The sequence below is a fragment of the Echinops telfairi genome, unplaced genomic scaffold (assembly GCF_000313985.2).
Source record: "Echinops telfairi isolate 266 unplaced genomic scaffold, ASM31398v2 ScPeMD7_1;HRSCAF=3_0, whole genome shotgun sequence".
NCBI lineage: Eukaryota > Metazoa > Chordata > Mammalia > Afrosoricida > Tenrecidae > Echinops > Echinops telfairi.
In genome coordinates, this window is record NW_022103896.1 from 16,459,762 (window position 1) to 16,471,941 (window position 12,180).

At 38.9% G+C, this 12,180-nt stretch overlaps 1 protein-coding gene across 2 annotated transcripts in view; it reads left to right on the top strand.

Moving 5' to 3' along the window:
- The window catches only part of ATAD2 (ATPase family AAA domain containing 2), a 56,094-nt gene extending 45,657 nt beyond the window's left edge, over nucleotides 1-10,437 (top strand). For both annotated transcript variants that reach the window (XM_045285880.1, XM_030888086.2), the window contains exons 22-27: nucleotides 3,508-3,630; nucleotides 3,762-3,905; nucleotides 4,820-5,215; nucleotides 6,871-7,004; nucleotides 8,875-9,003; nucleotides 9,801-10,437. In XM_045285880.1, coding sequence (XP_045141815.1) covers nucleotides 3,508-3,630; nucleotides 3,762-3,905; nucleotides 4,820-5,215; nucleotides 6,871-7,004; nucleotides 8,875-9,003; nucleotides 9,801-9,845 — 971 coding nt within the window. In that variant the 3' untranslated portion in view covers nucleotides 9,846-10,437. The remainder of the gene's footprint in view (nucleotides 1-3,507; nucleotides 3,631-3,761; nucleotides 3,906-4,819; nucleotides 5,216-6,870; nucleotides 7,005-8,874; nucleotides 9,004-9,800) is intronic.
- Nucleotides 10,438-12,180: the final 1,743 nt, after the last annotated feature.

A 12,180-nucleotide genomic window follows, 5' to 3' on the forward strand; every position in this document is an offset into this window, starting at 1 on the left:
TCAAGCTTTTAAGACTCCAGACGCTATATCTTTTGATAGCCGGGCACCATCAGCTTTCTTCACCACATTTGCTTATTCACCCGCTTTGTCTTTAGCAGTTGTCACACCATTTTCTATGTGTGTACTCTCCACCTCTATTTATATCCTCTATTAATAAGAATTTATAATGTAAGGAATATTTTTGATGGTGTACAGATTATCGGGCCTTGTCTCCAGGGTTTCTGACTGTAGGTCTAGTCTGGGGCCTGAAAATTTGCCTTATCTAACAGTTCTCAGGCAATGCTACTCACCAGGGACTGTTTGACTGTTTTGCAGACCTACTGCTGTAGGCTTTGCCTCCCCCTTTCTTCCAGCCCACCTGCCAATTCTGACAGCCCCCAAGAGCACCATCTTTCCACTAACCTGGGAGATATATTGCATCCTCCTGTTCAGGGAAGGCCTGATCCAGCCATGCAAGTACTCTTGCATTCACATGTAATCTCAGTATGCCGTAACTCCTCAAACCATATTGTAGTTCTCAGGGCCTGGACTTGGCCTATGATTTTTCCCTGTGTGGTTCCTCTCTTCCAGAAGAATGTCTGTATTTTTGCTTCACTAGTGATCCACCACTTACCTGTCAGTTTGTTGTACTGTGATGCTGAAAGCTCTATCACTGGTATTTCAAATCTGAGCAGGGTCACCCAAAGTGACCAGGTATCGGCAGAGCTTCCAGACTGATACAGACTACAAAGGATTAGGTGTCCATTTCAGAGGAATTAACCACTTAAAACCTGATGGATACATCTAAACTTTTTCAGTTACTGAACACGTAATGAATGTTGTCTGAGATTGTTCCAGAAGATAGCTATTCAGGTCTGAAGTCACTCAAAATGTGACTGAGGGAAAGCTGCCATGTCACGGTAGAGTTGACCATAATGATGCTGATGGAATAAAACCTTTGAGACCTTTATTTGCTGTTGGGACATGACTTAAAATGAGAAGAAATGGCAACTATACAACATACACTTCTCCAGATGTAATACACAGAAATCAAATTGACTACATCTGTGGGAAGAAATGATAGGGAAGCTCAATAACAGCAGCTAAAACCAGGCCAGGGTCCAATTGCTGAACAGACTGTCAATTACTCATATGGAAGTTCAGGTTGAAACTGAAGAAAATTAAAACAAGTCTGCAACAGCCAAAATATGACCCTGAGGATATCCCACCTGAATTTTGAGACCATCTCCAGAGCAAATTTGACAGATTAGACACTAAAGAGAGAAGACCTGATGAGCTGTGGGATGATAACATCAAGAACATCATACATGAAGAAAACAAGGTCACTAAGACAGGAAAGAAAGAAAAGATCAGCATGGATGTCAGAAAAGACTCTGAAACTTGCTCTTAACTATAGAGTAAGCTAAGGCAACTGGAAGGAATGATGAAGTCAAAGAACTGAAAAGAAAATTTCATAGGGCTGCTTCGGAAGACTATATATATTATGTATAGTGTGTGCAAAGACTAAAGTTGGGAAATAAAAAGGGAAGAACAAGCTCAGCATATCTTAAAATGTTAATAATCAAGAAAAAATTCAAGCCAGAGTTGTAATATTGAAAGATTCTTTCTATAGGCAAAATATTGAATGATGCAGGAGACATCAAAAAAATATGGAGAGAATACAGAATCACTACCAAAAAGAACAAGTCAACATTCCACCATTTGGGAGGTAGCATATGAGCTAGTGGTGCTGAAGGAAGACATTCAAGCCGTACCAAAAGCGTAGCCTAAAACAAGGCTCCAGGAATTTATGGGATACCAATTGAAATGTTTCAACAAGCTAATAAAGCACTGAAAGCACTCATCTATGCCAATAAATTTGAAAGACAGCTACTTGGCCAACTGACTGGAAGAGATCCCTATTTCTACCCATTCCAAAGAAAGGTGACCCAACAGAATGCTCAAATTACCGAGCAGTGTCATTGATATCACATGCAAGTAAAATTTTGCTGAAGATCATCCAGCAACACCAACAATAGTACATTAACAGGTAACTGCCAGAGGTTCAGGTCTGATTGAAAAGATGTTACAACAAGGGATATCATTGCTAAAGTCAGATGGATGTTGGCTGAAAGCAGAAAATACCAGAAAGATATTTACTTGTATTTCATTGACTATTCCAAGACATTCAACTGTGTGGATCATAACTGTCGACAGCTTTGGGAAGAATAGAAATTCCAGAGCACTTCATTGTGCTCCTGCTACACCCGAACATGGATCAAGAAGCAGTTGTGCTAACAAAACAAGGGGATACTGCGTGGATTAAAAACAGGAAAGATGTGGTCAAGGTTGTGTCCTCTCGCCCTACTTACTCAGTCTAGAGTATACTAAACAGATAATCCAAGAAGCTAGAGTATATGATGGGAATTTTGATATCAGGATTGGAGGAAGGTTTATTAAACTCCTGCAAGATGCAGATGATAAAATCTTGCTTGCTGAAAGAGAAGAAATTGAAGCACTTGTTGACCAGGAATTGTAGCCTTCAGTATTTATTACAACTCAATGTAAAAGAGAACAAAAATCCTCACAACTGGACCAATAAGTAACAGACATCATGATAAATGGAGAAAAGATTGAAGTTGTAAAGGATTTCATCCAGCTTGGAACCACAAGTGATGCTCATGGAAATAGCAGTCAAGAGATCAGATGAAACATTGCATGAGGTAACTCTACACAAGACCTCTTTAAAATATAGAAAACCAAGGATGTTACTGTGAGGAGTAGGGTGTGTCTAACCCAAGCCATGGTATTTTCAATTGCCTTATATGGATGTGGAAGTTGGGTACTGAATGTGGAAGATTGAAGAAGAATCGAGGAATTTGAACTATGGTGTTGATGAATATTGAAGCTACCACGGACTAACAAAAAATCCAAACAGATCTGCCTTGGAAGAAGTACAGCAAGAATCTCTCTTAGAGGCAAGGATAGAGAGACTTTGTCTCAAGTAGTATGGCCATGCTATCAGGCGAGACCAGTCCCTGGAGAAGTGCATCGTGCTCGGTCAGGTGGAGAGGCAGTGAAAAAGAGGAAGACCCTCAACAAGATCGGTTGACACAGTGGCTGCAACATTGTGGCACAAACCTGTTGTACATAGGAATCAATATGAGTCAACCAACTTAATGTTACCACAACAGCGACACCTATGGTCTTTGCTATCTTTGTGGTCCTTGTTTAGTCTTGCTATTGATTGAGACCCATCTTTTTTATTTATTTTATTTTTTATCTATCACAGGGATCTGGATAGGGCAGAGTAATAAAATCGTTTGGATTTAGCCTGCCATAGTCATCAGATGTCCAGAACATTAAATTCAGATCAAATGCAAAGTAGCAATTTCAGTAACTTTCCCTATCCATGGTAAGAGTAAAAGAGAATTATAATGACTACAGTCCTAGCCTATCATGCTGAGTTTATTTTGGTAAAGTATTGAAAAGGGAAAAACAAAGTATTCTGTTTTTGTTCATTTTCAGATCGTCTTATTAGACATAGAGCCTGTGCGTTAAGAGATACTGCCTATGCAATAATTAAAGAAGAACTAGATGAAGACTTTGAAAAGCTTTGTGAAGAAATTCAGGAATCTAGAAAGAAGAGAGGTAGGAAATTGATTTGGCACCACAGAAAGTTACTTCAGGCTTCCCTAGTGGGCTGAGTCCTTTTCATCAGTCTTGTGTCTTTTTGAACTTCTGAGTGTCCTCTTTGGCATCATACCTGTCTCTCTTACAAGGATGCAGCTCTTCGAAATATGCCCCGTCTTACTACCATGTGATGCCAAAGCAGAATCTCACTCCCGCTGCTGAGAAGAAGCCAGATCCTGAGCACAATGAGAAGCTGAAGATGCCCAGCCCTCCAGTGGCATGCAGCACGCCTGGTAAGTGTGCAGAGGTGGGTTTTACTTATGAATGGCGGCCTCTGTTCTCTCCTATTGCAATTTTTACTCTCCCACAAGAGTTTTTAGGTTGGTGTTGTAAATTACAGTGGCTTTCCTAACAGCCAAATTTGCATTCTCAAAATCAAGTTTTAATAGTTTCTGCAGTGTGGTTATGCATCTCTGTCTAGTGTGGGCTAGGGAACCTGGTGATGCAGTGGGTTTCAAACTGGGCTGTTAACCCCCAGGTCAGCAGTTTGAAACTACCATCTGTTCCTGCTCTTATAAAAATGTCCAGCTTCAGAAACCCAAAGGGGCAGTTTAACTGTCCTATAGGGTCTCAGTGAATCAGAATTGACTCAGTGACAGGGAGTTTGGTTTAGTTAGTTAGTTTTGTTTTGTCTAGACAGAGTATTTCCTAACCTCCTTGTACCTTAGTTTTCTTGTCTGGAAAAATGGTGATGAGAATGATAGCAAACCTTAGTGAGTAAAAGTCAAATTTAAGTGAGTGAGTAAGAGGCTCAGCCAAGTTTCTGGAACGTGGTGAGCGTGCACACAATACATGCCAACCAATGTTAGTGTTGACTTTCTCCTAACTTAACATTCTAACTCAGGTTTCATCCTGCTACCAAATTAATCTTTCTGAAATAGACATCAGACAGCTCATGTTGTGGCCTGCCTTAAACTTATTTAAGATAAAAAGACTTTATAGCCTGGGACTTGCCTACTTCTTGAACTTCTCACAAACAAGTACGCTCAAATTTTGTTCTTCTGTTCTGACCACACAGGACTATTTGGGCTTCTCAAAGTCTGCCATTTTTTCAGTGGGTAGTTTTGTTGTTGTTATTGTTTTATCTGCTTACTTGAATTTTTGAAACTTGGTCAATATTCTTTGTATTTTGCTTTAATTCTTGCAGCTCAACTGAAGAGAAGAATTCGCAGAAAGTCTAAATGGCACTTAGGCACCATCCCCAAACGAAGGAAGATTTCACAGTCAAAAGATGAGAGCCAGAATGCACTGGGTGACAAGATTGGGAGTGATACAGAAGAAAATCAAGATACCAGTGTGGACCACAATGAGACAGGAAACACAGGCGATTCTTCAATGGAAGAAAACGAGAAGCCGCAAAATGTCTCTGAACGCAAGAGCAAGCTGGGAAACCATCTCACTAGTAATTGTAGTATTGAGCATGAGCTGGAAGAATCTCGGAAGAGTGGGACATGTACAGAGTTGAGAAAAGATAGCATTGTTTGCAATGGAGAGGTATCTAGTGCTCAGATGATAGATCATTTAGATGAAAATGAAACTAATGGTAAGTCTTATTCAATTAAAAAGAAACAACCAGTTTTAAAGACTTTCATACTCTGGATTCCTAAGTGACTAATGACCATTGCATTGTATTTTCCATGTCTTGCAGAGTTTAGGGTATTAATTAGGGGGGGAAATAACATTACTAGCATTATCTCTACTTAATAGCTTTTAAGCTCTAGTAAATCATTGTTAAAAGCATAGGTTTTGGCACCTAACAGACCTGGATTTGAGCCTTTCATCCACCCCTTAGCAGTTTGTGACCTTGGGCAAGTTAACTGTCAATCTGTTTTCTCGTCTGCACAATTGGAGTAGAAAGTTCCTGGGTGATGAGATATTCTGAAGAGTGGCTACAAAGAATCCTTGTAAACACTGCTAATCCTTAGCAACATCATCAGTATTTCTGGAATTTTTGCTGAATGATGCAGAATAGTACCTAACCCCGTGGGCCCCACCCCTGCTCTAGGTCACTAAATCCAAGATTGCTCTGTTCCTCAGGGAGCCTGTTCATTTCATTTGAGATTAGTGTCTATCTGTGTTCACTTGAGCCTTTGATAATTTATTTGGCTTTTTGAAAAGCTAACATTGTTTAGAGGCAAGTCACTCAAAGTAAAAAAAAAAGGTGGATAACAAGGCCCATAACTAATTTTGGGCAAAAACAAGTTCTAACTGTAAGTTAAAGACACTCTTTTTTTCCTTCAGTGGCTTTTGCACCAATTCTGAAAGGGTTTCCTGGAACAGAGTTCTACCGTGTTTGAGTGGTCATAGTAGAAAGAACTAGATTGTTGTCTTTCTGATGGGTATGTTTGCATAGTTAACTCTGTCGAAGTCATTTAGTATGTCTTGTTTGGAACTGAAGTTTTACTCTTACTGTTTTTTTAAGGGAGAAGAGAATTATATTTATGTATTTGGGTAAATACTTAGTTATCAAGAGATGTGGGCTTGTGTTACTATGTGACTTAGGAAAAGTCTCCTCACCTCCCTTGGGCTGATTTTTCTCACTTCTCAGTTAGCAGATTGTTCTAGATCAGTGATCAGCAGACTTCCTGTAAAGGGCCAGATAGTGAATACTGTAGGTGCGGCAAGGCACGTGGTCTCTGTGCTTAACCTCCTTGCATGGAAGCTGCAGTGAACAGTAGGTGGAATTGCAGCAGTGAGATAGCTTTGGCCACCCTGCCCTAGATTACTGAGGTCCCTGTCAGCCCTTAACCTGAATCTTGTGCCTAATAGAAGTCAGGCTAAATCTGAGGATTCCTCAGAATGCCCCAACTTGAGAATACCTCTTAAAATGTCTCTAGTTTCTGAGTGTCTGTAAATGGTAACAGCAGAGTGAAGCAGCCAGAATTGATGTTTAAGCGTTAGTAAACACCTGTTAGTTACGCTGCCTTTATTTTAAGAAGGGTTGTGATGCAGTAGTTAAGCACTCAGCTGCTAAGCAAAAGATAGTTGGTTCAAACCCGCTAGCCCCCCCTCCACAGGAGAAAGGTGTGACAGTTTCTTTCTGTAAAGATTACTGCCTTGCAGACGCTATGGGGCCAGTTATGCTCTGTCCCACATGGTCACTGAGCTAGAGGTAGCAATAGAATTTTGGGGGTTGATACTTATTTTAGGATTTAAGATATCTAGACCAAATAACAACTCATTAATTTTCCATTCTAGAAATGTGTGTTTTGCGAATGACTCGAGCTAGACGTTCCCAAGTAGAGCAACAGCAGCTCATCAGTGTGGAAAAGGCCTTGGCGATTCTGTCTCAGCCTACCCCCGTGCTTGTTGTGGACCACGAGCGATTGAAAGTACGTACATGGAAATGGTTGTGCCTTAACTGGGCTGACAGGCCAACCCCAAGTACTGGCTTGCACAGGAGCTACACAGAAAGCATAAACAGTTCTTCCTCCCAGCCCCCCCAAGGCTGCTCTTCTCCTTCTGTCTCAGAATCTCATCTTGACCGGAGGCTCTGCGGCAGGACTCGGAGTGAAACTGCTCAGTAATCCTGCTGTGCAGCCAGATGCCCGTCTGCTGCTTATGTCCCCTGCCACTCAGCCCCCCTCAGTCTCGCTGCAATAAAATAGCGAGGGTGATGTTCTCAGTCAGAACTAATCTTTTTTTTTTTAGAACTAATCATTCTTGCTGCTATTAAGTGGAATCTTGTTCTACCTTATGTAACACTTAACACTAGCTATATACTCCCTCCTGTCCTTTTGTGCCCTTTAAGTCACTTTTGCCTTTGACCACTCTGTCAGCTCTCTGGCATGTTCCTTGTCCATCCATTCTTTCTATTCGTTGTACCCTTGGAATAAACGTCACCATATGAGCTGCCCCCATATCTGAAAGTCAGCATTCTGATGCACCAACTAGGAACATGTGTGTCATAGAATGGCCTGAGCAGATCTGAGATAAGAGTAGTCTCGCTTTTTCCCCTTTAAAAGAAAAACTGTTTTCCAATTACAATTTATCTATTTTATTGTAACTGCATTCCAAGGGTAAGAACATTGAGATCCTTGAATCATTTGTACTGATCAGAGTTTTGTCACTGTAAAGGGATGTCTGCTTTGTCTAAGAACCAAACAGCTGGTAGCTGAGGGTAGTTGTCCTCTGGAATGTGGCAGAGTTACTGTGAACATAAATGTCCTTGGAGAAGGATGCAGCTTTCTTCCAAGAGCAGTTTCTCCAAAATAATTTAACTCTTCCAGAAAAATCCCTCTAAAAATATATGTGGAACTAAACACCCTTGTGTGTCTCATGACCCTGTGAATGGTATTCCTACTATTGAAATAGAAACTTTCTATAGGGTACCCTAATTCCATAATACACTGGTTCTGGAGTATTCCTGGGTTGTAGCAAATACTACTATACTTTTCAGAAGTTTTACAGCTTTGTTTTTCTCAATATACAGGTCTACATTTAGAATCAATGATAAAAAGCCATTTATTGAGATTATTTCTACCTGTACTTCTTCTGGAAACATTGCCCAGTAAAAGAGATATTATGCAATAGCATAGTGTATCACTTAGACATAGAATAAATGATGTCCTTTTAGAAAAGAATAAGCTTGTTCAGAAAAGACTACGGTGGTTGGAGAAGACGGATATATTATTATCATTTTCAGTAGACCTGTCTGAATCATTGGTCCTGTACATTGCTTTTGTGACCTTTACCTGTCACCATTGTTGGGTTTTTACCTGTCAAATATTTCATCACGATGGTGTGGTTGTGTAACTGTGAATTAGTGCAAAGCCTTGTCAGGCCAGTTCTGAGTCAAAGACTGAGCAGATAAGAAAAACCCTGCAGTGGTGAGACCCTTTTTTTTTTTTTAAAGAAAAACCCTGCAGTGGTGAGACAGTTTACCATTTTGTTCACATCCATGTTGCTCTTTGTCTTCTATTAATATTATTTGAGATGATTTAGATGTGTACAGGGAGACTTATGGCTAGAATTGAAGTTGGCAAGCTCCTCTGCCAGAGTGTTGAGGATAGGAGTGACCAGGTTTGAAGCCAGTGTCAGAACCACCGCCAGGGGCTGCCTGGCCTCACTCATCACATGACTTGTCTCCCCCTCTCAGACTGACGCTGGCAATCTTCCCATACTCCTCGGTCATCAGAATTCAAATACCTTGTCTAGGGGAGTCTGTGGTTTACATTTATGAATGCTCATATTTTCTTTCAGAATCTTCTGAAGACTGTTGTTCAAAAAAGTCAAAAATACAATATATTTCAGTTGGAAAATTTGTATGCAGTAATCAGCCAATGTATTTATAAGCATCGCAGGGACTATGACAAAACAGCACTTATTCAGGTAGGCTATTGATATGCATCTTTCTAATGCTCTAAATGTCACGATGCATGCATGATTATATAAGATAGCTGAGGCTTTATTTAATGTATATAAAATAACTGAGTCTAAGTCCTTAATAAAGAATGGAAACTATCAAGTATCAGCAGACTATGAAAAAGATGTTTTGTGTGTGTGTAAAATAACAATAACGGTATGTAGCACCCTGAATAGACTTTCAGATAACCATTTTACTTGTCTCTACTTAATCTTGCTATAGAGAGAGCATTAAGAGGCCAACTTCAGAAAAATAGACACTGGTTCCAATGAAGTATAAAATATTAATACCTAGTAAAGTTCATATGAATGTCGGTGGCATAGTGGGTTATATGTTGAGCTGCTAACCAAAAGTCAGCAGTTCAAACCCATCAGCCGTGGGAGAAAGATGAGGCTTTCTGCTCCCATAAAGACTGCCAGCCTCAGAAACCCACAGGAGCAGTTCTACTCTGCTTGATATGAGCTGCCATGAGTTGGAATCGACGTGGTAACAGTAAATTTGGTTTTGAATTTTTTTGATAAGTACACCATTACCTTGACTACAACTATTTAAATTTAACATGAGATGAATCTGTGTTTAAACTGATGTAAAGAATGAAGCCTCCATCGGGGACAGTAGTTGATGTGACACTTAAAATTACTGAACTAGGTTTATTCTAACTTTCAATATGTGCATGGATCTTAATATCCTTAAGGTACTAAAAATCAGTAATGTTTCTTTAACTTTTTATATTAACACTATTTTTCTTTCCTACTCTATCTAGAAAATGGAGCAAGAAGTAAAAAACTTCAATTGTACCAGATCCTGATGTGTCCATGGTCTCTCATATTCTTCCCATTTGAATTGGGAAGAATTCCTTTTTTAATTTACTTTTGATGAAATCTTACATTTTTGAGGAAGATCATAAAATAAGAGTATTTAAACTTTCCTGGTATTATTTATGTACATGTGTAAGATAAGTTACAGAGGTAATTGATACATATTGGAAATCATACAAGTTATTGTAGTAACAATGCTGTCCTGTATCAGTAGCTGAAGTGTGGCCAACTCAATAAAGTTGTTTGTAATAACTAATGTTTGGTGACACTTAAGAGTAACTAGTCCTATTATGTTTTGTGTTAAGCACTTTTTACTTTTCCTCAAAGTTGCATATTGAATCAGAGATGAGGAGCTTACTTGACCATTATGTCTTTGGTTTTATTCTTTATTATATGTTGTTTGTTTTAGCTCTAATGCCTTTCTCCCCTCTACATTATATTTTCCCTTGTTCATTCACTTAAGACTCGGTGTTCAATTCAGGATTTGTTGGAAGCCCGTGAACAACATCCAGCTATTCCACAATTCTGTACTTTTTTAAAAATTACTAATCATTTTATTGGGGGGCTCTTACAGATCTTATAACAATCCATAATTCAGTTGTATTAAGAATACTTGTAAAGAAGAAGACTTGTACATATGTTGCCTTCATCATTTCCAAAGCATTTTCTTTCTGCTTGAGCCCTTGGGTATCAGCTCCTCTTCTTTCCCCTTCCCGACCCTCCCACCCTCATGAATTCTTGATCAACTATATATTATTATTGTTCACAATTCTGTACTTTTAAACATTTTGTAATTCTAATTTGGAGTTTATATTTTCATTTATTTTTGTGAATGTATTAATAACTACCTTGTTAAGCATCTTTTGAGTAGCATAAAGTTTTGCTATTTGAAAACTGCCCACATCCTTCTACAATTACATATATGTTGTATCCTTTTATATGCAATTGTATAAATATAAATACTATAAATTTTATATTAAGATACCAAAAATACATTTCTTTTTTAATAATAGCATTCACCACCATGCATTTTTAAAGACTAGTTTCTAAAGTAGCTTCTGTTAGAAACCTTTGACAAGGGGTTGGGGAATGGGGATAAGAATCTAAAATGAGAGACTCTGGGACTCTCTAGAACAATTTAGGGTTGAGCCAACTTTGTTTCTGATTTACCTGGATATTGCCTCTCAAGCCCCCCTAAACTCCAGCTATTCAGTATCCACCTTGATTGAGTATATAACTCATATACAACATAATCATCGAGCATTGCCAGTCACTGAAAACACTTAAGTGTGTGTATATTTCTTAGCATAAATGCTTTCTTCAGTTGGAGTTTTTCTTATAACTTATTCTTAGAAATGCATCTTTTATAACTAGAAGTTGATTTTGTATGTATACCTTGTGTAATAAATTTTAAAGATGAGAATTCCACTGATGATGTTTGTATTTAGTATTTGAAAGAAAGATTACAGGCGTTTAAAATCTGTTTCTTGGTATATTACTCTGGTGATGAACGTTAATAGCTGCAAAGAGCTACCCTTTTTTTTTCTGACAGAGTCTATACATTCAGGAAATGACAGATGTGACTCCTTTGTAGATTTCAAATTTGATGTGAAACTGTTAAGACTAGACCATTTTTTATTAACGTTTTTCTCAGAGGTACCATCAGCGCTTCTCTCTCTTGTTTTTGTTTGTTTGTTTTGAGGAGGGGTGAGGGAAATACTTTGAATCTCTCTGAATTGCCAAGTGATGAGACCTGGGTGGTTCCATGGTAGAATTCTCACCTCTTGTGGGAGAGACTCCCGCTGGTGTACCTTAAGCACAGTTTGTCAGCATGTTGCTATGATGTGGAACAGGGGTCTCCAGAGCTTCCAGATCAAAAGGGAGTAGAAAGCAGTATTTTGGTGTAGTACTGTGCTCTGAGGGTTGTGAAGCCGCCAGGAGTCCAGGCTGATTTGATGGGAGCTACAACAATTACCAGGAGCTCTGATGAAATCAGGTAAAGGATTTGTAAAATTTTTAGTATTAAGATACACACAGCTATAAGAGCCCCCCAAAGATTATTTATTAAAAAAATACACACACAAAAAAAAATACACACAAATCTGAAATACCTAGTTAATTGTTTTATTATATGTAATCTGTGTGTGCTTTTTTTGTAGATATCAAAGTTACTAGGGTCAGTATAGAGAAAGTGGGGGGTGGAGGTTAGGGGTGATGGAAAAACTACATCAATCATGAATAGGTATGCTTGCAAACAGATTCTTGTAATTGCTGTCAATGAGGTTTAAACCTGTAAATAACTGAACAGGCAAAAGTTGTGTGATA